At 46.5% G+C, this 23,919-nt stretch overlaps 5 protein-coding genes across 7 annotated transcripts; 2 read left to right on the top strand and 3 right to left on the bottom strand.

Annotated features, from left to right (window-relative positions):
* On the top strand, positions 3,414–8,053 carry LOC8084467. The gene is made up of 4 exons (XM_002443541.2): positions 3,414–4,251; positions 5,536–5,685; positions 5,804–6,472; positions 6,583–8,053. The coding sequence occupies exons 1-4, from the start codon at positions 3,835–3,837 to the stop codon at positions 7,690–7,692; spliced, it is 2,346 nt and encodes a 781-aa protein (XP_002443586.2). The 5' UTR covers positions 3,414–3,834; the 3' UTR covers positions 7,693–8,053.
* On the top strand, positions 10,884–16,929 carry LOC8071488 (methyl-CpG-binding domain-containing protein 10). Of its 3 annotated transcripts, none has more exons than XM_021445784.1 (4): positions 11,142–13,784; positions 14,846–15,023; positions 15,242–15,383; positions 15,485–16,741. In XM_021445784.1, the coding sequence occupies exons 2-4, from the start codon at positions 15,021–15,023 to the stop codon at positions 16,429–16,431; spliced, it is 1,092 nt and encodes a 363-aa protein (XP_021301459.1). In that variant the 5' UTR covers positions 11,142–13,784; positions 14,846–15,020; the 3' UTR covers positions 16,432–16,741. The 3 variants fall into 3 exon arrangements, with proteins under 3 accessions (XP_002443585.1, XP_021301459.1, XP_021301458.1); XM_021445783.1 differs by having other exon boundaries at positions 14,838–15,023; XM_002443540.2 differs by lacking the exons at positions 11,142–13,784; positions 14,846–15,023 and adding an exon at positions 10,884–11,135 and having other exon boundaries at positions 15,485–16,929.
* On the bottom strand, positions 16,987–18,068 carry LOC8084466 (RING-H2 finger protein ATL70). Its single transcript, XM_002442518.2, has one exon. The coding sequence runs from the start codon at positions 17,593–17,595 to the stop codon at positions 17,107–17,109; it is 489 nt and encodes a 162-aa protein (XP_002442563.1). The 5' UTR covers positions 17,596–18,068; the 3' UTR covers positions 16,987–17,106.
* On the bottom strand, positions 19,824–20,919 carry LOC110429787 (putative RING-H2 finger protein ATL71). Its single transcript, XM_021446365.1, has one exon. The coding sequence runs from the start codon at positions 20,714–20,716 to the stop codon at positions 20,192–20,194; it is 525 nt and encodes a 174-aa protein (XP_021302040.1). The 5' UTR covers positions 20,717–20,919; the 3' UTR covers positions 19,824–20,191.
* LOC110429823 lies at positions 22,344–23,177 on the bottom strand. The gene is made up of 2 exons (XM_021446483.1): positions 22,762–23,177; positions 22,344–22,673 (listed from the first exon to the last, which is right to left on the bottom strand). Exons 1-2 carry the CDS (start codon positions 23,015–23,017, stop codon positions 22,573–22,575), a joined length of 357 nt encoding a protein of 118 aa, XP_021302158.1. The 5' UTR covers positions 23,018–23,177; the 3' UTR covers positions 22,344–22,572.

Below are 23,919 nucleotides of genomic sequence, written 5' to 3'. Positions count from 1 at the left end.
GCTACCCTACAGTGACGAAGCTACACATCAGCATGTATCTTTCCAAAGTCTAAAGTCCAACATCCAAATAAAAGCGCACATAGCCCCAGAAGCAACACCACAGAAATATCACGTCATATCCCTTGGCTAAACGATTCAGAATTCATATCCACAGTCCAGACCTGCATGCATAGCTAGGTGTGTACACTAGCGCTAGTGCGCATTGACTTTTGGGGCACGCAGCGTCACGACTCACCCTCGCTGCGGTTGACATCGCTGCACCACGAAAAAAATGGGTGGGGTACACGGCGTGAGGGCCCCCGAAAATTAAACGGCACCATCACCAAGGGTGGTGGATATACAGTGGGGTGTGCCGTCGCTTTCCGTGGTTTTCTGGATGGAATTTTCTGACCGCGGAAAATGGAGGCAGATGCCTTTTACATGCTTGCATAAAGTTTTTTTTTAGATAAAGGACATGCTTGCATAAAATGGTGATGGAAGATAATTATTGATTAATTGTTGGTCAAGTACTCAAGTTATTATGGAAAATTGGTTTCCTGTACCGGCCTCACATCACATAGTACACGTGTGAAACATGTGGCGTGGAGAGAAGACGGTGATTTTTTTTTTAATTTCACAAGGATAGAATTGAACAAAAATATCTAGCTATGCGTGGTGCACGTGCAAAAAAAACTTATATTACATTTTTTTTTCGTGCATACGCACTTGGTTTAATGTACCACAATGATATTATTATAATCAATAGTCTGTTTGTCAATGCATATGTCAAATATAAGAAAACAACAAGGCATAGATTTTATATTATATTTTTGATTAATAATATGCACACCTAGAAGATAACACTGCTATATATATAGCCTTGTGCCATTTTATTTTTTAAAAAAATACCTCCAAAAGCTAGAGTAGACTTACAAAGACATGGCGCTTTGTTACACAGAAAAGGTAGATTTATGATATACAGTATGTTTTATTTTATCTCAACCTCGAAGAGAAAACATAAATAATGCTAGCGATTATATATATTTTGCGTGCTTGCAGCCACACGAACAATGATTTTTGTGCACAGTTGGCATTGCTTGTGAGTTGTGGGCCTCCCTGGTGTACGTGCGTGCACTTGGGGCACCGATTGGAATTGGAATAGTTCCCACAGCCTGCCACGGGAATTGCTTGCAGTGCTAGGTGCTCGCAGGCATATTCTCCCCAACCTCTCTCTAGCTGGCCGGCCATATGCATCACCTATACCTAGCCCAACCCAAGGGATGAGAAATTCTTCTGCATATTTGCACATGCCTGCCATCCCATAGCATCTATCTATCTATCTATCAATTGTGTAGCCCATGCACATAGAAACTTTATGGAAGAGCATGTCTTCTTATCCGAAAAGTCATGACTGAAAGTAATATTTGCTGATTTACTATAAGAGAAAAACACAGCTGACTGGTAAAAAAAAGTACGGCTTATAAGAAACCTCCTATATTTTATTTTATCTTCTTTCTTTTTTTTTCACACTTGCTAATTCACTGAAAGTTCCATAAAAAATATAGTACTAAACTAATGTCAACGAAATGAAGGGTAACTTTTCACACTAGCTATAGTACTTTTGTTAATTAGCAATGTCGTCCTAGAGCGTGAGGTGCACATAATCCATGCATGCATGCTCTCATGGCCCCCAAGAGTCAGAGTAATCATTCCAGGGTCAGCTGGTCAATCCGCCACGCGTGTCCAGCGCCCAAAACTTGTGGTATTAGTTTAATGGCTCGGCAAAGATCACCATCAAGGAGTAGGAGTAGTACAACACAAGCACATACTAGACACGCTTTTGCTTTGAATAATGGCTCGACATTTGTCTGGCTCTTGTATGGACACACACTTTGTAGAGCCATGATTATATACATAATAACCGAGGAACAACAAGTGCACATAATATATAGTTTAATCTTGTGATGACCTCCCTGCCTTTTTGTCTTGTTCCAAAATGTCTTCTTTTTGTTCCTTGCCTTATGTGCACCCCCAAGGACCCAAGTACTTTAGTTGTGTGTAGTGCAAATACTAGATATATAGTTAATTATGTGCATTGTATAACTGCTCAAATAGTTCTCCGATCCTATTCTATATTCTCAAGAACTCTCTATCATCTGTAATTGATTATGCCTGCTTCTTTCCCCCTTGAAAATATAACCTAGCTTTGTCACTGTATTGTGCGGTACGATGTTTTAATGCGACAGCATGTGCCGAGTAAATCGATGCTCAAGAGCATATGACATTTATTTCTAAGCAATATAATGTTTTCTTTTTTTTTATCAGAAACAAATATTATTACTATTATGTAAGCTTAAAATATTTAGTATTCACTCTGTACGATTAAACTAAACACATGTATTTTTAGAAGAACAAATCATTGTTCCTTGTTCCTTATAAGTAAAGCCTATCATGCATACGGAATATACGTGGATCCTGTCTTTCTAGGAAGCTACTACATGGTGCATGTAGTGCAAGGTAAGAAAACAAAACAAAGGCATGAACTATTCCATTCAAAATTAAACCAAGAAAATATGTTACCTGGGAGCAGTTGTAAACCTATGTAGTACACAATCAAGGCAATTGATGGATATTTATGTTTTTTATTATATTTTCGTAACATCCAAAAATTTGTTCCAAATATGATATCAATTATAAACCATGACCGGATAAAAAGTGATAATGGAGGTTTGAGTTTTCCTCCCACTCACATCAAATCATATATAATGTCAAGAATATGAATATATACTATTGTTTCCATTTTCATTCATCAGCGTGTAATAATAAACACATGTATATGTATCTAAGAATATTATCCTTGCAATAATACCAAAGAATAAAATGACATCAACAAAATGTGCTCCACCATATTCCAAGTTATGACCATTACCTTTTCATTCTTGAGCATGAACTCGTCATAATCTACCCAACCCAACAAAACCAAATGATGTCACGCATGTATCTATCTAAGCATATGGAATTTTTTTTTTTTTTTTTTTTTTGCGAGCAAGCATATGGACTAGCTTGTTGACACATCCTCGAATAATGATCCAACGGCTCAACTTCGAAGCAACACGAGTTATCCGATAATTATCCCAACATTAAAAATAGATAAACACATCCACACGATTATAACAGACTTAACTATAAACCCCCTAAAATAGCATTATCCAGAAACTAAAAAGGAGAAAAACAAAATAAAATAAACGAAAAGTAGAAAAAGCGAAATTGAAACGACAGCAGGGGCTTGGCCGGCCGGTGGGTGGGCCCACCCCCTCTGCGATATCTCCCACCCCAGAAAATTACAAAACAAATAATAAAATAATAATAATTAATTAATTAATGAACTGGTAAAAAAAAAGCTTTTTCCTCCCCCCTATTTATTTCCTCTCTCCTCTCCTCACTCTCCCTCCTCGTCGCTCGCTCCGGGCGTGCATTGCATCTCTCCTCGTATATTCCCGTCCCAATCTCCAACTCCCTCCTCAAATCCCGACCCGCTCCGACACAAATCCGCGCTTCTAATCCCGATTCCGCCGCCAAAATCCAACCTTGCGCCGTTCTCGTCCCCCCCCAATTCGTGGATCACTGGGCCGGCCGGTTCGGGCGCGGAGATCGAGTCTCCCGTGGCGCTCTTGTTGTAGCCGAGCTGGGATTTTCGGTGGCAATTGGGGGCGTGGAGCACGATCTTTCTGTGGGAGTTTGGATTTCCGGTCGGAGGTTGTTGGTAGTGTGGTCGCCGGGAGCCTTTTTTTTTGCCGGAAGGCATCGGTTTCTTCGCCGGAGGGGCGGGCTGTTTGACCGACCGCCGGTACGGTGATGGTGGCGAGGATGATGCGGTGGCCTCGGCCCCCGCCGGCGCGAAACTTCCGCGTCCGCCTGGTGGTGCGGCGGGCGGAAGGGCTGCCTCCGCCGCCTTCGCCCCTCTCGCCTGAGGGGTCTCCCGAGGCCGAGGCGAAGGTGTTTGTAGAGGTGAGCTGGAAGGGCCCCAAGATGTCGCCGCTCACCTCGCTGCGGCGGTCCCAGCGGCCGCCCAGGAACCAGACGCGGAAGGAGGCGCTGCCGGCCGTCGCCACGGCCGACCTCGAGGATGGCGCCGCCGCCGCTCCTGCTCCGGCGGCGGTGTCGGCGGTGGCCTGGGAGGAGGAGTTCGAGAGGGATGCGGCGCTCACGGCGACGTCGCACCGTGACCCCGCTGTGTTCCATCCCTGGGACGTCGCCTTCTCCGTTGTCAGCGTGAGCATCTCTTCCATCTCTCGGACTCGTCTCCCCTATGCATGGATTAAATCTGCTGTGGGTTTGTTTGTGCGACAAAACGAGTAAACTTTTTTTTTAATATATGTGAATCCCACCATTTCCATTGGATTTGATGTTTAAGTCGGTTGTAACAATGGATTAATTCTGCCATTGGTGTTACCGTAATTCTTGTTTGAATTTTTTAAAGCATTTCATCTTGGTCATATTGATGGTGAAAGTTTTGACTTTTTGCTTGGAAAGGGTCAGGCCTCATTGGTTATTTGTTGGTACCGTAGAAAGTGATGAATTATTAAAATTCCATAGGGTTTTGTCTTTACATTATAGGGGAAAAAACTTGGAAGGCATCAAAATGATGCTTTAACAGAAGAAGGCATCTAGGTCGAATTATTCTTTGTGCATAGATATATTCTGTGATTTTGTCCTACAAAGCCTATCATTTTAGGAGTCTTAGGAAAATTGTTCCTGTTATCCACATATATATGTTGACAGTTGTCTTTGCTCCATTTATTGTTTTTAAGATGAACAGCCTGGCCGCGTTTTATTTCCTGCCATGTTGAGGTCAATTCATGATGTTATTTTTATGATTTTCTAATCGGATTGATTTAATTTTGGTAACTTACTAAGAAAAAGGTGAAATATTTTTGTTACGTAAGTTATGTTGGTTTTGCAACCTGAGATATTGGATAAAGAAATAGTCTAGCTGTCAAACAGTTAAATTGACAAGTAATTCAATAGCTATCCTGCCTTGACTAGTTCATGTTCCACGTTATCTTTTTGTAAGAAGAAATGGCAAATCAGCAAGCGGCATAATTTACCCTCTTGTTGCCCCGTAAACTCAGGAGAAATTGGCCGTTATGAATTGTTTCCGTTTGTTGTCCTTGTCTTGCATTGTTGCCTTGGGCCCCCGAGACAAGCACAAACACGCAAACTTTTTTATGGTTACAAGGATACCGTTTTGTCTTTTTTTGTTTTGACTTGTTTCCACTTGGGGGGACTGCCATTTTGCAGTGCCATTTCCTTGGGTATGCTTTGAGTGCATCGCGTGAATTGATCACACAAAAGAATCAGAGAAGCTAAAACTGAGGTCATTAATTCCCTCTAGTGGTCTGGTGCACTTTGTGATGGTTATTTTTTTTTTCCAGATTCTACTGTCCTTATAAACATGCAGAACTAGTAACGGATGCAATCTTTCCTTTGTCGGTATGATGGAACCTTATGCAGTTTATTTCAGCCCCCTTGACTTTTATTTTTCTGTTGCTCCAGGAATCAAATAAAATGTCAAAGAGCAAACTTGTTCTGGGGACTGCTTCACTGAACCTAGCAGATTATGCATCTGCCGCTGAAGAGGAAATCGAGATAATCCTACCATTGTCTGTGCCTAGTAGTGCAATGGACCTGGCCCCATCACTCCATGTATGCCTCTTGTCAAATATATGGCTTCATGTATTGGGTTACCAAGATTTATTTTGGTTTGTGATTCTCGTCAGATAGTTAAACATTGTGTGACATTTAGTGTTATTTTTCTTTCCAGCTTACTTTAAGCCTGGTGGAACTAAGGATATCTCAACAATCGCCTGGTGCTTCACAGCGTTCTGTTATTGCCCCATTGTCACCTTCCTCTGGTGACTCTGTTCCTTCTGGAAAAGATGAGGTTTCTGTCATTAAGGTGGGGCTGAGAAATCTGAAAATCCTAAGAGATCTAGTATCTACACGGAGGTTCAAAAAGACTAACCAAGATTATGACGGCAGTGAGGAGAAGTATTATGTTCACAGTGATGGTGCAGAATTTTCTTGTGATACTGACTCTCTTGATGATGACCTGGATGATAGAGAGCAGGATGATGAGTTTGGGGGTTCAGCAGTCAGGAAGTCCTTCAGCTATGGCTCACTGCAGACTATGAATGTCGGTGCCCTACTTTATGCACCTAGGATTGATGGAGATGACGAGGGTTGGGTACATTACAGCCACCGAAATTCTGATGTCAGTTATCATGTTGAGCAAGTGCCATCCTCCACAGCTGAGGAGCATGCTTCCATCCCATTGCGGCGGAAGAGGAGCCTACTTCCAGCTCGATGGAGAAAGACAAAATTACCAAAGGCTAAAGGGGAGCCTCTTTTGAAGCCATATGGAGAAGAGGGTGGTGATGATATTGACTATGATCGGCGGCTGTTGACCCCTTCTGATGGATCTGTTTCAGAGGTACATATTTTCTTTATATCTCAAGATTTTTTTTATTTTTTTTATTTTTTTTGTTGTACTAGCATTATGTTGGAGGTTAATTGACAGCATACTATCTTCTCCATTTGCAGGGATCAAATGGCTCTGGTAATAGTATGGTGTCGGTATTTGGTGATGATGATTTTGTTGTGGGGAACTGGGAGTCGAAGGAAGTATTTAGCCGAGATGGCCACCTGAAGCTTTCTACACAGGTGTTCTTTGCATCAATAGACCAGAGAAGTGAACGGGCTGCAGGGGAGAGTGCTTGCACAGCACTGGTGGCTGTTGTTGCAGACTGGTTCCAAGCAAACCAAGACCTGATGCCAATCAGGTCACAGTTTGACAACCTGATCCGAGAAGGCTCTTTAGAATGGAGGAAACTTTGTGAGAATGAGACCTACAGAGAACGCTTTCCTGATAAGCACTTTGATCTTGAAACCGTCCTTCATGCAAAGATCCGCCCACTCACAGTTGCACCCAGCAAGTCGTTCATTGGGTTCTTCCATCCTGAAGGTACTGAGGATGTATCTGGATTTGACTTCCTTGATGGCGCAATGTCATTCGATAACATCTGGGATGAGATAAGCCGAGCAGCAGAGTGCTCCTCTGGAAAACCTACCATATACATTGTCAGTTGGAATGACCACTTTTTTGTCCTCAAGGTTGATGTTGATGCTTATTACATCATTGATACACTTGGTGAGAGGCTGTCTGAAGGTTGCAATCAGGCATACATATTGAAGTTTGATGACACCACCACCATTCACAAAGTGCCTGCTGAAAAGAAGGAATCAAATCCTGATACCGATGGACGCCACAACAAGGATTCCTCAGAGATCTGCTCAGCTGAGCAGGACAGTGGAACGGACACTGAAGAGTGTGAGCTTGTGTTGAAGGGTAAGGATGCATGCAAGGAGTACATCAAGAGCTTCTTGGCCGCTATCCCAATCCGGGAGCTGCAGGCTGACATCAAGAAAGGTCTCATGGCATCAACTCCCCTGCACCACCGCCTCCAGATCGAGTTCCATTACACGGAATCTTGCCCTGCCGAGATCAGCGTGCCTGCTCCACTGTCCCCATTCGAAGCCCCTTTTGAGTTCTGTTGGCCTGAGCCACCATCACCCCCACCTGCCACTGAATTCGCTGTAACCTATCCTCCTGCCATGGAGGTCGCCATAACCCAGGCCGTTGCCGTTATATAGCTGACCTTGGTTGCTGCTGTGACTAGGGCAGTGGCTGCGTAGTTTATAACATATAGAGAGCTGCGCTTTTCAGAGCGAATTGTGAAGTGGACCAGATCGAAGATTTGGCTTCGTTTCTAGTTTGCTCGTTTGCTGTCCAAAGTCCAACTAAGATGAACTGACTAGTATAGCTTAACTGTCTTTTGGTCTGCGTGTGTGTGTTTGTTTTGTTCACTTCTTCCAGGCTTTTGGGGAGCTTCCATTTTGTAAAGAAAGAAAGGATGTTTGCTCCTGCACATCTTTACCTGTGAAGTGAGTTTGCTGGACTTGTAATCCTGGCTACATTATCATTATGTTAATTATGTCCTGTTCTCTGATACTAGATGCGTATCCTGGTGATGTTCTCTCAAGAAATTTACAATTTGAGAGTTTCCCTATCGTTTCCTTGGATTCTAAAGGAATTTGTAATCAAATGTGTGACTGAATGAGGGGTGTGATTTTGGAATGCACTGTAGCTGAACTGGGACAAGGTCACTGAGTGCATCCACACAAATGAACAAATGGTCCCTGAGCCTAACGAAATCGTTGAACCATTGGGCTCGGTGTCTCCATCAGTGAAAAGATTTATGCCAAAGCTGACCTCTCGCTGTCAAGGCTACTCTGCTTTTCCGGCGCCGATCCACCACAAGCAAGCAAAGCTTCATCACGAATTTAAGAGCGCCAAAGAACCGTCAAATTATTGGTGAGCAAATGTTTTCTAGTGAGTGCGACAGGTGAGCTGCTGCGCCTCACTGACAAATGAACCGAGGTTCCAAATAAATTGGCCATCCCCAAAGGTTCATGCACTCTGCATGTAAGCGCAGGTCAAAAGATGCATTTGGGTGTAGCCTAGTCGCCAATCATCAATGGACGCATGGGTTTGACATGGAATATATTCTTTCTCACCTCTTTGAAGAAAAAAAAAATCATTGTGTTGTGAGTAGTTTTTATTGCAAAGCGTGAGTTGGCACCACGATGTCTCTTTTCCAGGTCAACGATATGATGTATGAATGTTCATCAGATGGGTCAGGGCTGATCCGATCAAACAACAAGATACTATAATAATGCAAAAGCAGACGCAAGTGACAGCTTAGTTTTCTATGGAAAAAAAAGGGGGTGAAATTCTTAAAACGCTACTAACACTAGTTGAAACCTACCCTTTTTCAGTACAATCAGGCCAGCCCTTTCAGTAGAATCAGGGCCAGGTGGTGGTTGTACCCTTTATTGCCACTCTCATTGAACGGTTCAGAGATTTACATTTACCTACGAAAGACAGACCCATTCACAGCACAAAAATTCGAACCATGACCGCCGCAAAGATGTTTATCTTTCATGGTCTTGATCCTTGACAACCACCTGTCATGGTTGTAGAATCAGACACCAAGGGTTTGGTCCTCATTGGCTGCTGTAGTACTAAGCATGGGGCATGCAGGAGGTTGAAGACAGACATGTTGAGGCTTGAGAGCTTCACCAACCAACCAAAGCTGCTGCACCAAATCACGTCACTGAAACCAACAGAGCGTTGGGGGTCGTAGTACTACAACCAGTAGGTGGTGGCACGGCCATTGCAGGACTGAAAAGGCTGCTACAGACCTGCTGCAGTGCAACTGTGCAAGCCCTTTTGGCTGACCAATGATTTCTCGTTGAGTTAGCATCAGTTAATGATTCATTTAGATTTGGGTGTCGGGAGAGTTTCAGAGATGGACCAAAAGCGGATTCGGTTCAGTAACCTGCTGGCTGCTGCAGCACTAAATTTCGTCTGAAATCTTTGGTGCGGATTAGATTTCTGAAGCAAATCCATCAGGCGAGATCGTGGGTGCTGGTACAGCATCCGGAGACAGATTTTCCCTGCTGTGATGAATGCATCCATGAGACGATCCGTTGAGCATGAGCAGGAAAGGAACCATCATCAAAGGCATGTTGGAGTCTGCATTGCTGCACTCCAAATCCAAAGCCTGGATTGCCGAGAGAGCCACGCAGACACGGCCCATCCTTTCTACCAACGGCCCAGAATGAGATGTGCCCGGCCCAACTGACACCGCTAAAAGGCAAAAGACGGTCAATGGGTCAGTTTTCTCGATTATCTCACGCACGCCTTTCCTTGCCCTATATAATATTATTATATGTTCCAAAATATATTCTACAATTTATTTTAGCTTTCTCACAATACACTATTTTTACTATGTATCTAGATGTAAAGGATGTCTAAATCCATAGCAAAATATATGTATTTAGAAAACCAAAAAAATCTCTTATAATTTAGAATGGATGGAGTGTCATTTTAATGTTTCTTTAATGTTTTTAAGTTTAGATAGTATTAGTATCTCTATCTCTATATCTTATCATGAAGATATATTCCGCTCTAGATAGGAGTATATTAAAAAAATATTAGTACTTTTATGGATAGATTTTATCAAACATCAAAAAAGAATTATTAACTCATCAAAGAAAACAGGACCGTCAATAATAAAACAAACAAAGAAATGAATAGAACAGTACACTACACGTACTACTACTAGTGAACGAATATAATAATGGCAAAAAAAAATGAGAGAGACGGGAGCGTGGGGTCCCCTCGGCGCTGCGTGGCCGCGGTGACACGACACGGCCCACGAGGCGCGCGTGCGGGCCGCTGCGCTGCGCCGCGACGCCTACGTCACCCCGCGCTCCCCCTCCGCCCGTCACGTGCGCCGCGGCCCTGCACCGATCCGCGCCACGTGGCGAGCGCGCAGCCCCCGAGGACGAGGAGAGAGAAAACCCAGTTCCCGCCCGCGCCGGACTTCACGAGGCGGGAGTGCAATCCGGTTTGCCGTCGGGCCTCGCCGTCCGGCCTCCCTAGACCCGGTCCACGAGGTCCGTCTCACAGTCGCTGGGCCCCGCAGCTGCCTTCCGGCGCACGGACCGTGCCCACGCGGCACGCGCCACGCCCCCCACGCCGTCGGCACGGCACCGTGGTCCCCGCACGTCCGTCCCGGGTCCGTACCAACATTCCTCCGTCCACACTCACTGCCACCCCGGCCCCACTCCCTCCTCGAAGGCTCCTGGACCCACGCGTCAGCCGCGGGCGGGCGGAGGAGGTGTCCCCCGTCGTGGCCGACCGAAAGGCAGCCGTTATCCGAGCGAAGTGGATTATTTTTATACTATTATTATTTTGCATAATATAAAATGCAAATGAAATCCCACGCGCCCGTCGTTGCCCGCCCCCCTTCCCTACACTACACCTGCACACCAAGCGGCGAGAGCGCGTGACTGACAGCGAGAGCCGGGACGAGGCAGCGAGCGAGCGAGAGAGCTAGGGGATAACCATACCCACCAACACCAGCACCATGGCGACGCCCGGCGAGCAGAAGGCGCCGGCCGCGGCGGCGGCGGCGGAGGAGGTCGTGTCCGTGGAGATGCCCGCACCAGACGGGTGGACGAAGAAGGTGATGACGACCTGCTGCCCGCCTTCCTGCCTGTCCTGTCTCTCTGCTCGCTCGCTCGCTCGCTCTGCACTGCTTCGTTTCGCGTCTGATTTTGGGGGATCCAGGGGTGGAATTCGCGGGGTTTGCGGGTCCTGGGAAGCGGAATTCGACTTCCCCGGCCGCGAATTCTAGGGTTGGGTTTCGGCGGTGCTGGTTTTGCTGTTCGAGAGCTTCCGTTTCGGGTTTGGGTGTCTAGGGTTTGCGACGCTGCCCCCGGCCAGCGACCGACCACCGCGATTCATGTCCTCGTGGGGGTTCCGGAGCTCGATTTGAGCTGGGAGTAGGCGCGTCGCGAGCTCGGCCACGAGTGTTCCAGCTCCCTGCTCCGGCTGGAGCAAGCGGCCTCACTCTACTCGGTGGGTAGGTGTGGTTGGTGAGCTACGGGCCCCGTGCCCGGACCGTACGGCGATCATTCCAAGCTGGGGCGCTCGATGGGGAATTTGGGATTAGGATCTTCTAGAGATTGTCCGGGGCGACTTGAGCCGGGGGAAAATTGCTAAATCTGGCCGCGAAGTGTCGCTGTTCACTTGCTTTGTTTGCTTACGGTACTGTGTTTGCTGCTTGTTTGGACTGGGGGATGTTTTGCTGTTTGCAGGCTGGGGCCCTTGCAATTAGGGGTGCTAGGGTTTAGCCCATCGGTTCCCAAATTTGATATTGGTCATTGATAGGCTAGGAATTACAGTGCTTTTGTTTATACTGAAATGCTTGAGCTTAGTGTTCGTACACAAGCTATTAATTCAGATTAGGATGTTGATTCTGGTGAGAAGTTGTGCTCTTCTAGTGAGGCTGGAATGGGGAATCTCCTGCAGCACTTGGAGCTATGGCAATCACACTGCTAATAGGGGCTTTAGCCTAGCCATTTCTAGTTGGATGTTGAATTCTTTATGATAGGTTACAGGTTCCAGCGTTCTGTTTGGGCTTGAAATGCTTCATCTATTGCTTCAGATTTAGGCGGCTGATTCTGCTTGAGTACCTGTGTGCTTGTAGTGAGGCTAGAATGGGGAATCTCCTGCAGCTTCGAGCTATGACAATCACTGCTAATGGGGGCTTTAGCCTACCCATTTTTAGTTGGATGTTGATTGTTTGATGATAGGTTACAGGTTCCAGCGCCTTCATCTGTTCAGGCTTGGAATGCTTCATCCATTACTTCAGATTAGCGGTTGGTATTACTTGAGTAGCAGTGTGTTTGTAGTGAAGCTGGAATGGGGAATCTCCTGCATCTTGGAGCTTTGGCAATCAGCCAGTCACTGCTACTAGAGCTTTATCCCCTGATCTCTCCAATTGGATGTTCAATTGTTCATTATTAGATGGTGGGTTAGTTTACTGCTTTGTTTTGTTCTGACTTCTAATGGTTCGGCAATTACTTTGGATTCAAGGGGTTAACATTGCTTTAGTAGTAGTGTGCGTGTGGAGAAGTTGTAATGGAGAGTGTTCTGCACTAAGAGCTGTTGATTTGCTGGTAATAGGTGTTTGTCCTACCCATTTCCAGTTTCATGTTGATTATAGATGATGTGTGCTTAGTGAATCTGGTCATATTTTGGTCCATGGTTTTGGTTTTAGTTTCATTTTACTGTGATTAGTGCCAGTTTTGCTAGAACAAGTGCTTGTTGAGCTGAATCATGCAACAAATGAAAGCTTGATGCAGCAGAACAGGGTGCCGTCACACTGATATGGGCTCCTATTGAGTGTTTAGAGGGTTTGAAAAAGGATCCATTTGCTCAGATGTAGTATCACTTGAATACCGACCTGAAAATCTCAAATATTGAACCTTTGAGTTTTTGTTCATTATCGGATGCGTCTATGGTCGTTTCAGTATCCTTTTTGAATCAGATAACAGAAAAGTGCCAAACAACCTTATTAATGTAGGGATTACCTGTTCTGTGTAGTCTGACATGGTTATTTTTTATTCCTAGCTGGAGACTGATGGTGCTTCATAGGATTTACTGTCGGTGTTTTGCATTATTTGTTGTTGGGATGCACTTTTCATGCTATTAGTGGCGGCAATGTCTAGTTTCTCTATTGGCGGGAAGCATTGAATAGCTCGGGCAGTTGATATAGCTTGTCGTCTAGCGTGATCTGTTTCTGTTTTTAGCTGGGTGAAACCGACTGATGCTGGATAAAGTTCAATGTTGGAATCATCTATAAACTGGTCTAGAGCTGGAAATAGTTCTTGTGGATTGTACCTTTAATGTGTTGCGTTGCCGCTTGTGGATTGTACCTTTAATGTGTTACGTTGCTGCATTAAAATGAGAGAAAATTTCCTATTTAGCCCTAAAAATAATGGTCCTTTCTTATTTGACACCCAAACTGAAAATCTTTCCTGTATGTCCTCAACTCGAGTTTTTCTTTCCAATTTGACACTTCCGTTAGTTATGCGAGCCATCCCCGTTAGTTGTCCAAGTAAGGCAATGGAAAAAGACCGTAATGCCCTTCTGGGAAGAAAATGAGTCGTGGCTGTTCGCAACTTGACTCGGTCCCGAGTCGTGGTCGTAGGGGCGCGTTCCCCTACCTGTAACCCTAGACCGAGGGCGGCACATCCATGAAGATGGCGGTGCGGCTTCGGCAGAGGGTGGCACAGACACGGAGGCGGCACGCGTGGCCCAGGCAGAGGTGACGTTCTAATTCTTTGTCGGATACCTATTTTTTCGATTTGGTTATTAACTGTTTGCATGCTTATCGTTCTGTTGGTCACATAGCAACCGGACACGTGATGTTGCTAAATCAGCCACTAGGTTGGTTCTTGTCTGTCGTTGTTCAAACAAAGGGACAAATCTTGCCTAATACAAATAGATATTATCATCAAGTGTCTTGCATTATTTTGTGCACGTTTCCATTTTTTGTTGGTTTTGCAGCTTTCTGTTATGTCTAGTAAAAGTATTGTTTCCATATAATGTGATGTTCAAAATTAACTATGTAGTTGTTGATGGCAATGTATCTGAAGTGGATGATAAGGGTTTGGAAACTCTCTATAAACCTCATTTGGAGTTTGCTGATGCATTCAAATTCTCCATTATAAGGCTGTCATTATATTTTTGCTGATAACCTTCTAGGAAACTAATTTTGCTAGGTGGATTCCCAATAAAGATCACTTCTATTAAGCTGTGAGATAACTGTTTATTTCCTGTTCATTTCTGTAGACACTGTGAAAATCAATCTGCTAGTAGTTAGAAGTTTGTCTGGTGACATTTTATCTCTGCTAAGCTGACCCATAAGTTTCACACTAATATTCATATGAAATCTATCTGTTATTTTTTTCCTTGCTGAACTTGAGTGGATTGAATTTGGTTTCGGCTAATCATGTATCCAAAATCCAATTACTTAGCTAATTGTTTTTGAACGTTTGAGTCACATTGACTGTAGTGCAGAAACAATCTCACTATCTTTCTGCTTCTTAGTGTCTTACTTGGCACAGTTAGCATACTTCCAGTCTACTAGTTCATGTGAGAGGAAGATGGCACTGATTATGGTGGTGAAAATCAAGAGTGTAATGTGAAGTTAAAACTCTAGTACTATCTCTGTAGCAGTGTATAACAGTGTAGTTCTTTGTTTATTGTGATGCATATGTAGCAGTGATGAATTGGCAAGTATGCATTCCACTGTCTCCGAGCATTATGTCTTTTACTTACTCACTTGGGTCCTAATAGCTGCTGCTCTTCTTCTTAGATGAACAGTATGTGTAGGGGTGATTGCTGCTGCAGCAATCACAGCCGAGCAGGCCCACAGTTTCCCCACGTGGTGTTAATGACTACCTGGCTGTGGAGCCGGCAGTTTTCTCAGTTAGTGGTCTCGTGCCTGTGCTTTTCAGTATGTAATCCTCTGGATGATAGATGAACATCCAAACATTAAATGGTACCAAGGCTATTACTGTTCCACAAAACATTATTTCCCTGTTAGCATGTTTATGTGTTCCTTTAACTTTTTTTTGTCTTTCAAAGTAACACTTCTCTTTTTCTTTGTGTGGAATTAGAGAGCTGTTAGTAGGCGCTTATTTCTTTCATTAGTTAATGTGTATTTTATGGGGATATCTGATTGCATGAACTAATATACTTTCTTTCTCAATGTTACAGTTTACTCCCAAGAGAGGGGGAAGATCTGAGATTGTTTTTGTTTCACCAACTGGCGAGGAAATTAAGAACAAGAGGCAACTAAGCCAATACCTGAAGGCACACCCTGGAGGACCTGCTTCTTCAGAGTTTGATTGGGGAACTGGTAGATACCTTTGACTATCACTCCTTATTATTTCTTTAAATCTCTGGCTCAAATAGAAGGCTTTAGAAGTCTTTCTCCATCTAATTTTTTTTTGCAAACAGGTGATACTCCAAGGCGTTCTGCTCGCATTAGTGAGAAAGTGAAGGTATTTGATAGCCCAGAGGGCGAGAAGATCCCAAAACGCAGCAGAAACTCAAGTGGTAGGAAGGGTAGGCCAGGGAAGAAGGAAGCCACTAAAACTGAAGAAGCCAAAGATGCTGAAACTGGCGAGGAGGCAGAGGAGGCCCCTACTGAAGATGCTACAAAGGAGACTGATGTGGAGATGAAGCGCGCTGAAGAGGCGAAGGAAGCTTCTGCTGAAACTGAAGATACTGAGAAGTCTGCAGACAAGGCTGATGATGCTCCTGCTCCAGCACCAATGGAAGAAGCTCCTGCTCCAGCACCAATGGAAGAAGATAAGAAAGAAACTGAGAAGCCAGCTGAATCTGTTGTAGCTCTTCCTGCACCAACGGAGGATAAGAAAGGAGATGCCAAGCCAGCTGAGCATGAAGCTGTGGCTCCAGCTCCAGTAAGCAACCCAACTGAGAACTCAGCTCCTGCTCCTGCTGAGCCTGCTGTTGTTCCTGCTCCAGCACCTGAAACCAAATCAGATGCCGAGCCTGTTGCTGTTGATGCTCCGGCACCTGAAACCAAATCAGATGCCGATCTTGCTGCTGTCACTGCTCCAGCACCTGAAGCCAAATTAGATGCTGAGCCTGCTGCTGTCGTTGCTCCAGCGTCTGAAACCAAACCAGATGCTGAGCCTGCTGCTGTCACTGCTCCAGCACCTGAAGCCAAATCAGATGCTGAGCCTGCTAGCAAATCAGATGCTGTTGCTGCTGATCTAGCGCCTGGAACCAAGGCAGATGCTGCTGCCGCTGATCCAGCACCTGGAGCCAAGCTAGACGCTGCTGCTCCAGTAGAGAACTCCACCAACAAAGGCGGAAACCAGGAGAGCCAGCCCGTGAACAACGGGCAGGTGCCGCACTCAACGGTGAAGTGCATCTGAAGCTGGAACCGGAAGCCTGAACCCCTTCTGGGTTCCGGCGCCCGTGTATCTCATTTAGGAACAAAACAAACATTTGCATTTGCATTCTGCATTGTAATCAGTTAAAGAGTCGATGGATCGGTAAGCATGTTAATTAGTCAGTCTCTGACGCTGCTGGGTGACAGGTTGGTAATTAGACTTCTGCATTTTAGCTGTTCTGTATGGTCGCTGTCGCCGCCGTACATGTATCCACCACCTTCATCTTCTTGGTTGTATTGTACCTAACTCTGCGTAAGCATATTAATCTTAGGCCATGTATACTCCGCTCTAATGTCTGTGGTCCGTGTACGTGTGCTCTGTGTATTGTGAAACTTGCATAACTAGTTGCATGTTGTTATGAAAATAAAGAGTGGCTGGGGGTATGCATGGTATGGATGCTGGTATACCCATCCAGCACCAATAAACCCAGCCAGGAACAGCAGGATGAGAATCTCATCCGAACCTGATGCTATTTGTTGATGTGATGTTTCTGCTGAATTTCGTGTGGTTGGAATGGAATGGATGGCTTCATGTTTCTCAAATCTCTTTCTTCCATTCCATTCTAATTTCTACGTACATACTGTATGCTACAATACAATGCTTCTACTTTACATCTGATGCCCCGGAATTCGGTGAGAAGTATATAATAGAATAGAATCACGACGGCGGAGGGGGTGGTTTGGCGGTGGTGGCGACGGGGTTGGTCACCGGCGGCGAGCGGCAGACGGGGCAGGTCGGGTGGAGCCGCAGCCAGCGGTCGACGCAGCGCTGGTGGAAGGCGTGCGCGCACTGGGGCAGCACGCGGAGCACGTCCCCGGCGGCGTACTCGCCCAGGCACACCGCGCAGCACGCCGCGGCGGGCGCCTTTTTGGTCGCCGCCACCGCCCCGTCCTCCTTTTCCTCGCCGTACACCACCTTGGGCAGCGTCCGGAGCGCGGCGTCGTCGAGCCCGGCCTCGACGTCCTCCACGCCGCCCACGAAGACGGCGGCAGCGGCCGTGCGGGCCTGCGACGACGACGACGACGACGACGAAGACCTCCGGCGCGCGGGCGGCGCGGCGCGGCGGGAGCACGCGCGGAGCAGGGCGGCCACGGTGACCACGGCCAGCACGCTGACGACGGCGAAGGCCGCCTCCAGCTCCACCATCCCGCGACGGCGACGGCGAGGCTCGCGGTCGAGTGAGGGAGCGAGCTAATTGGCTGATGGCTGGCTGGCTGGCTGGCCGGCGATGCTCTGCTCCGCGTTGCGTGCGATGGGAGTGTTGGGGGTGACGGAGCTAGGGAGGTGGCGCTAGCTGCTGCTCAGCTCAGTGGGTTGCTTGTGTGGATGGGGTAGGTCGCATGGCCAGGCCTTGCTGGGAGAAGCCTGGCGAGGCTGATGGCGGCACCCGGCGACAGTGACTTGCTGAAGTGACACAGAATCTAGAGCACCACACCATCATAGAGTGGATAGTTGTCTTGTACCATTTGTACAGCTTTGTACGTAAATACCTATAACCCCCTTCTTTTCTTTATAGTATACTCCCTCCTAATTACATTGATAATAGTGTCTGATTAGGAAATAAAAAGAGGATACATTCGTTTTTTTATGTTTTTTCTTAGTTTATCTTAAAATTTCAAAAATGTACTGTATTACAGGATAGGATAGAGAGAGTATATATAAAATAAAAAGGGAGCTTCCCTGCCGAATTGTTCAAAAAAGAAAAGGTTTGAAGGATTATGTGCTCATGTATATAGCTGCAAAACAAGATCTTTTACGAACATCGTTGCCATTTTTTTTTGGCACAAACATGTGTCTAGTGTGACAACACATGCTGAACGAAATAGGCTATTTGTCTGCCTTGTTTAGCTACGCCTTCTCGTGAATATGAGTTGTCGTTCTCAGGGAGATCAGAATTTCGGAGAGGAAGTATATGATTCTCAAAACTGGAAATCAAACCTGAAACTTGCATGCAAAGGTCGTGAGGTTAGACGCCACTGAGTTTTTTTTTAAAAAAAATTATACATTACAAGACACACACTCACTCACAACACGGTCCCTGAAATTAACGAAGTCACCACAAACGTCTCGCCGTCGACGAGAACCTAGAAACTGAGGTGGTACCGAGGCTCTTGTAACTGCTAAGCTACATGCCCTTTCACTTAGGCCATCCTCAATGGAAGTTTCATGACACAGTTTCCAATACATAAAAATATCATGGGGATGAAACTCTCTCTACTCCCATGAAACTCTTGTCATCTATCTGTTTATTAATATAGCGCCACATCAGCATATTTAATGTGCATGAAATTCTAATAAAACTCTCATGAGACTGGCGTTAGGCACCGTGTTTTTTTTACGTAAACAGCAGGACCTTTGTCTGCCTTTTAATTAGTATAGAAAGAGCTTTTATTACTGTGATGACATAGGATGGGGCCTTAAAAAAATGGATCCAGCACACAACGGCATTCTAGGAGCAACCTAATGGCACCATCACAGATCACGCACCAACATAAGCATGAAAACTAGAAAATAGTTAGGATACAAATCTAAAAGCCCTTTTACATTGGTGAATATATATCATCCATCACCTTTCAGTTCCAAGCCACTTTCTTGGATGTTTGAAAGTTGTTTTCGAATATGCACCGTTTTCGCTCTTTCCAAACGTTCCACATGATATAGATGGCAATACGATGAGACAACATGTCTTCTCCATTTTTTTATGCACGATTTTATATAGAATAATAAGTCTGGTAAGTCATGGCTAAAAGTAATGTTCGCTGATTTGTTGTGAGAGAAAAATACTATTTAATGGTTGGTAAATTCGGCAGATAAGCTCGAGTGAACAGGTAAAGAATTTGGGCCATGGAATTTCATCGGTGCTATTCGTCTAGGTGCTAAAAATGACTGATAAACAATACATACAGTATTAATCAAAATTTGTCATTTTCTCTTTTCATCGTTGGTCAATTTCTTCTATGATCTTAGAAAATGAAGATCCAGTATATATGTTGATTATATATAAACACCTTTGCATGCATGTCAGTCGCATGCAGATATATCTGTGATATTATTGATATTCTAAGCTCTAAACAAGGGTTTACGCTACGTCTCAAAACATTGTTCTAAACAAGGGTGTCATATTCTCTAATTCCCGTTTGGAATGATTTCATTTCTCTTGTGTACGTACTAGGAGTAGAATACTTTGCGCATGAGAGACGATATGAGTAAATCTTGCAGAAACAGAAAACCACGCTGTCCATTTCACAGAGTTCATCTGATTTTTAGCAAGGACCCGATCGTATCCAAAATGCCAGAACACTGTCCGATTGTGATTTGTGAACCACAGAGAATAGAAATTTGCGAAAAATCACTAGAAAGGGACATCCATCCTCTAGGAAGATTAGAGAATATATATAATATGGGTGGTTGCAGGCACTTGGTTGCATTGCATTGTGTACCTTTCATATCCATCCATCCATCGACCCCATTCAGCAGCACTTGAGTGAGGATGAGTCTAATCCAAACTTGTGCTTCCTTTATATGACTGATGACGTGATGTTTCAACTGAATTTTCGTGGCAGTGTGCACACACACGTATGTAGGAGTAGCTGTTGTACGTGCAGCTGTGTGTGCTGGAGGATTTCCTCGATCTGTCTTGCCTGCTTCTCAATCTGCATCGCTCTTCCATTTTTGCCTTTACTAAAGAGAGGATGCATGCATGAGTAATTGAGTAGGTAATCAGGGGCTAGCTCGATCAGATTCAGAGCTGGGTGGGTGCAGCGAGCGGCGTCGCCGTCGTCGTCGCGGCAGGGCTGGGCCTGGGCACCGGCGGCGAGCGGCAGACGGGGCACGTCGGGCGCAGCCGCAGCCACCGGTCGACGCACATCTGGTGGAAGGCGTGCGCGCACTCGGGCAGCACGCGGAGCACGTCCCCGGCGGCGTACTCGCCCAGGCACACCGCGCAGCACGTCGTCGTCTCCGTGGCGATCGTGGTGGTGGTCGTCGTCGGAGTCTTCCTCGCCTCCTCCTCCTCCTCGCCGTTGTCGCCGTACACCACCTTGGGCAGCGCCTTCAGCGCGGCCTCGTCGAGCCCCGCCTCGACGTCCACGTCCACGGCCACGGCCACAGCCACGGCGGTGTCCTCCTCCCCCGCGTCGGCCCAGGTAGCGCGCGCCGCCGCCATCGTCGCGGGCGCGGCTCTGCGGGCGCACGTCTGAAGCAGGAAGGCCACGGTGACGATGACCATGACGCTGACGACGCCGAAGGCGACCTCCAGCTCCAACATCCCGCCGGCGGCCCCTTCGTGCGAGCGAGGACGACGATGAGCTTCTTCTAATTTCAGCTGGTCTGGTGTTCCATTGCGTGCGCACAACCTCTGCCAACCTACTCGATCGATCGAGGTCGACGCAATGGATCGGAGCTTCTTCGAATTTCAGGCTGGTGCAGGTTGCAGTAGTATATGGTCGTGCAGTGTGTGTGAGCTGACGAGTGGTTGGTGTTGCATGGCGAAAGGTCATGAAATGAAACCCAACCCAAGGTGACCGGCGCGCAAGTAACCGGGTGACGTGATGGGAGGCGATCGACCTAGAAGACGACGACGACGACGACGACGACGCGACCAATGCAAATCTGACTTTTCATGCGTAGTTGAATTGAGAATGGTTTGATTTTGTTGATTAGCTGTTGTGTTCTGGCTGTTTGATGAATTTTCAAATGATCGTGTGTATGGAAAAGTGGCCTCGTTTGGCCGTACGACGTGCGATGGGCCATGACATGTGTGCTGGACTGCCTTCCAATGTCAAACTTATGGCAGTCTCTTGAAAACAAAACGCGTGTACAGGTCCATTTTACTATATATCTTGTTTACATGAACTAGTAGCAGGATCGTGTCGATTTTCAATTAATTGTATCGCTCCAATAACCTACTTCCTATCACCATAAGTATATATAAATATATATGAATAGTTAATAGTAACCGGGTGACGTGATCGATGTGAGGCGATCGACCTAGACGACGACAGGACGACGACGGAAGATGGTTTTTCTGCCTTAAGCCTCCGTTTAGATCAGACATAAAAATTTTTTGAGTGTCACATCGGTTATATCGAAAGAATATCGGAAGAAGTTTTTAGAAACTAATAAAAAACAAATTACATAGTTCGTCTGGAAACTGCAAGACAAATCTATTAAGCATAACTAATCTATCATTAGCACATGTGGGTTACTGTAGCACTTAAGGCTAATCATAGACTAACTAGGCTTAAAAGATTTGTCTCGCGATTTTGAACCTAACTGTGTAATTAGTTTATTTTTTTATCTACATTTAATGTTCCATGCATGTGTCCAAAAATTCGATAGGATGGATAAAAAAATTTTAGGTGGGGAAGCCTAAGGGCATATGCTTTTACTCTCCTGTCCATTAGATTCGCTTTGAAAAATATATAAACACATATCTTAAAGCAGTTTCGCATTAAGATGTGTGTTTGCACATTTCTCAAAGCAAATCTAATAGGTGGAAGAGTAAGGGCATTTGCTCTTAAGGGCAAAATAAACTTTACCGACGGCGACGATCAATACAAATCTGACTTTTCATGCTTAGTTGTGTTCTGGCAGTAGTTTGATGAAATTTCAAATGACCGTGTATGTATGTATGTATGGAGAAGAAGCTTCGTTTGGACGTAGGACGTACGAAGGGTCATGACATGTGTGCTGGACTGCCCCCTTCCATGTCAAACTAACAGCAGTCTTATTACATAGAAGACGTGTGTAACAACAAGTCCATTTACACGTTCAAGTACTATCTTGTTTACATGTAGTAGTAGCAGCAGCATTGTGTCGATTATTTGCAATTAATTTTACCGTTCGGAAACCTACTTCCTACCACCGTGAATATAAATAGTTCATTCAAGGAATTTCCCTGAAAATATGATATTTAAATAAATAAAAATGCATATAGGTTACAGGATGAAAACAGATTAAATTGGAGCGAATAATGTCTTTCCATATTATATTCTAAGAGCATCTTCAAGAGTACCTCATTGTCATTTGTTACTCCCCAAATTATGTAGTAGTTTTGCAACTCCCCAAAAGATATTGGGAGGAAAAATGAAAGCCATCTCCAAGAATTCCCGATAAATAGCTTCAGAAACTCAAATTTTGGTCCTTGGTCTGCTGCTGCTCCGGCCTCTGGGCGATGCAGTTCGAAGCTCGTGTCCCTCCTCGTTGGCGTTTCGTCAAACATGCTGCGAGCGAGATCACCAGCAGCGCTGAGTGACGCTGAGAAACGGAACTCACCGAAGTGTTGCGGGCGTGCGCGCAGAGAAATGGAACCTGGGTCATGAGCGCGGATGTGTCCGCAGTAGTTTCCTCGCGAGCGGCTGGGAGCACCGGGCACGGCGACGCCGCTGCACTCGCATCTGCGCGCGCCGATCGTGGAGGACCAGCTCCCCCGCAGGTGGTGGACCAGCTGCACTCGCGTCCGCGCGCGACGGAGCTCGCCCGCGATGGCGCTCAGGGGAGGAGGTAGACCACACCCACGACGGTGCTTCGCCATGCCCGCCGCCGGGCAGGGGTCAGAGCCGCGCATGCTGCTCGACGGGGTAGCAGGAGAGGGAGGGGATGCGGGGTCGCCGGAGCCAAGCGCGGGAGGGGCCGCGGGGTCGCCGGAGCGCCGCCACCGCCCGGACAGCGAGGGGCGGCGCCGCCTAGACGATAGACGGGAGGCGCTCGCGAACCATGTGGACGGGAAGATGTCGCGGGAAGGACGAGAGTAAAGATTTCCGCCACATAAAACGGTCTGGTCCGAGTCCGACGCGAAAAAGCCCGGCCTTAATCCAGCCCTAGCCCGTCCTAGCCGTGCCCGTGCCTGGCCCGGTCCGGTGCCGTGTCTGTGCCTGGGCTGCGAAGTCGGCCCGTAGTGCCGGCCTAGACACGGCCCGCTGCAACGGGCGGCACAACAATTGTACGACTTAGTTGTTGGATGAGGGAGGAGCGAGAACAGCCGTTGGATTTAGGGCGACGAGACTGACCATATATAAGCCGGTCGCCGCGGCCGCTCCCTCCCCAAACCCTAGCTCCTCTCAGTCTTCTCCCTCGCGCCGCGCCTTGCCCGTTCGCAGCTCGTTCGTCGCTCCTCGCCCGCAGCCCGCTCATAGCTCGCTCGTTGCCCTATCGCTCTCTTGCTCGTCGCCGTCCCCTGCTCCGTCGTATCCATGGCGAACTCCGACGCGTAAGGGGTCGCATCCGATGGGTTCCGTTCTCAATCTCGACGCTTTCCCCTCCTCTCTGCCCTCAATCTCCCTCTTCTCTATCAGATTTGGTGGTTCCCGCCCTCAATCTACATCTGTTTCCCTTGTTCTTGATCCCTAAAAGTCGATTCCTCCCCAACTCCTCCCCGTCTTCCGTTCGTCGTTCTCGTCGCCGGCCGACGCACCCTCCAGAGGGTCCGGTCTCCGTTGAGGTACCGGGGTGTGCTCACGGTCTTCCCAT

Source organism: Sorghum bicolor, chromosome 8 (assembly GCF_000003195.3).
Source record: "Sorghum bicolor cultivar BTx623 chromosome 8, Sorghum_bicolor_NCBIv3, whole genome shotgun sequence".
Classification (NCBI taxonomy): Eukaryota; Viridiplantae; Streptophyta; class Magnoliopsida; order Poales; family Poaceae; genus Sorghum; species Sorghum bicolor.
The sequence above is the reverse complement of the archived record's forward strand: the minus strand, read 5'-3'. Positions and strand labels throughout refer to the sequence as shown.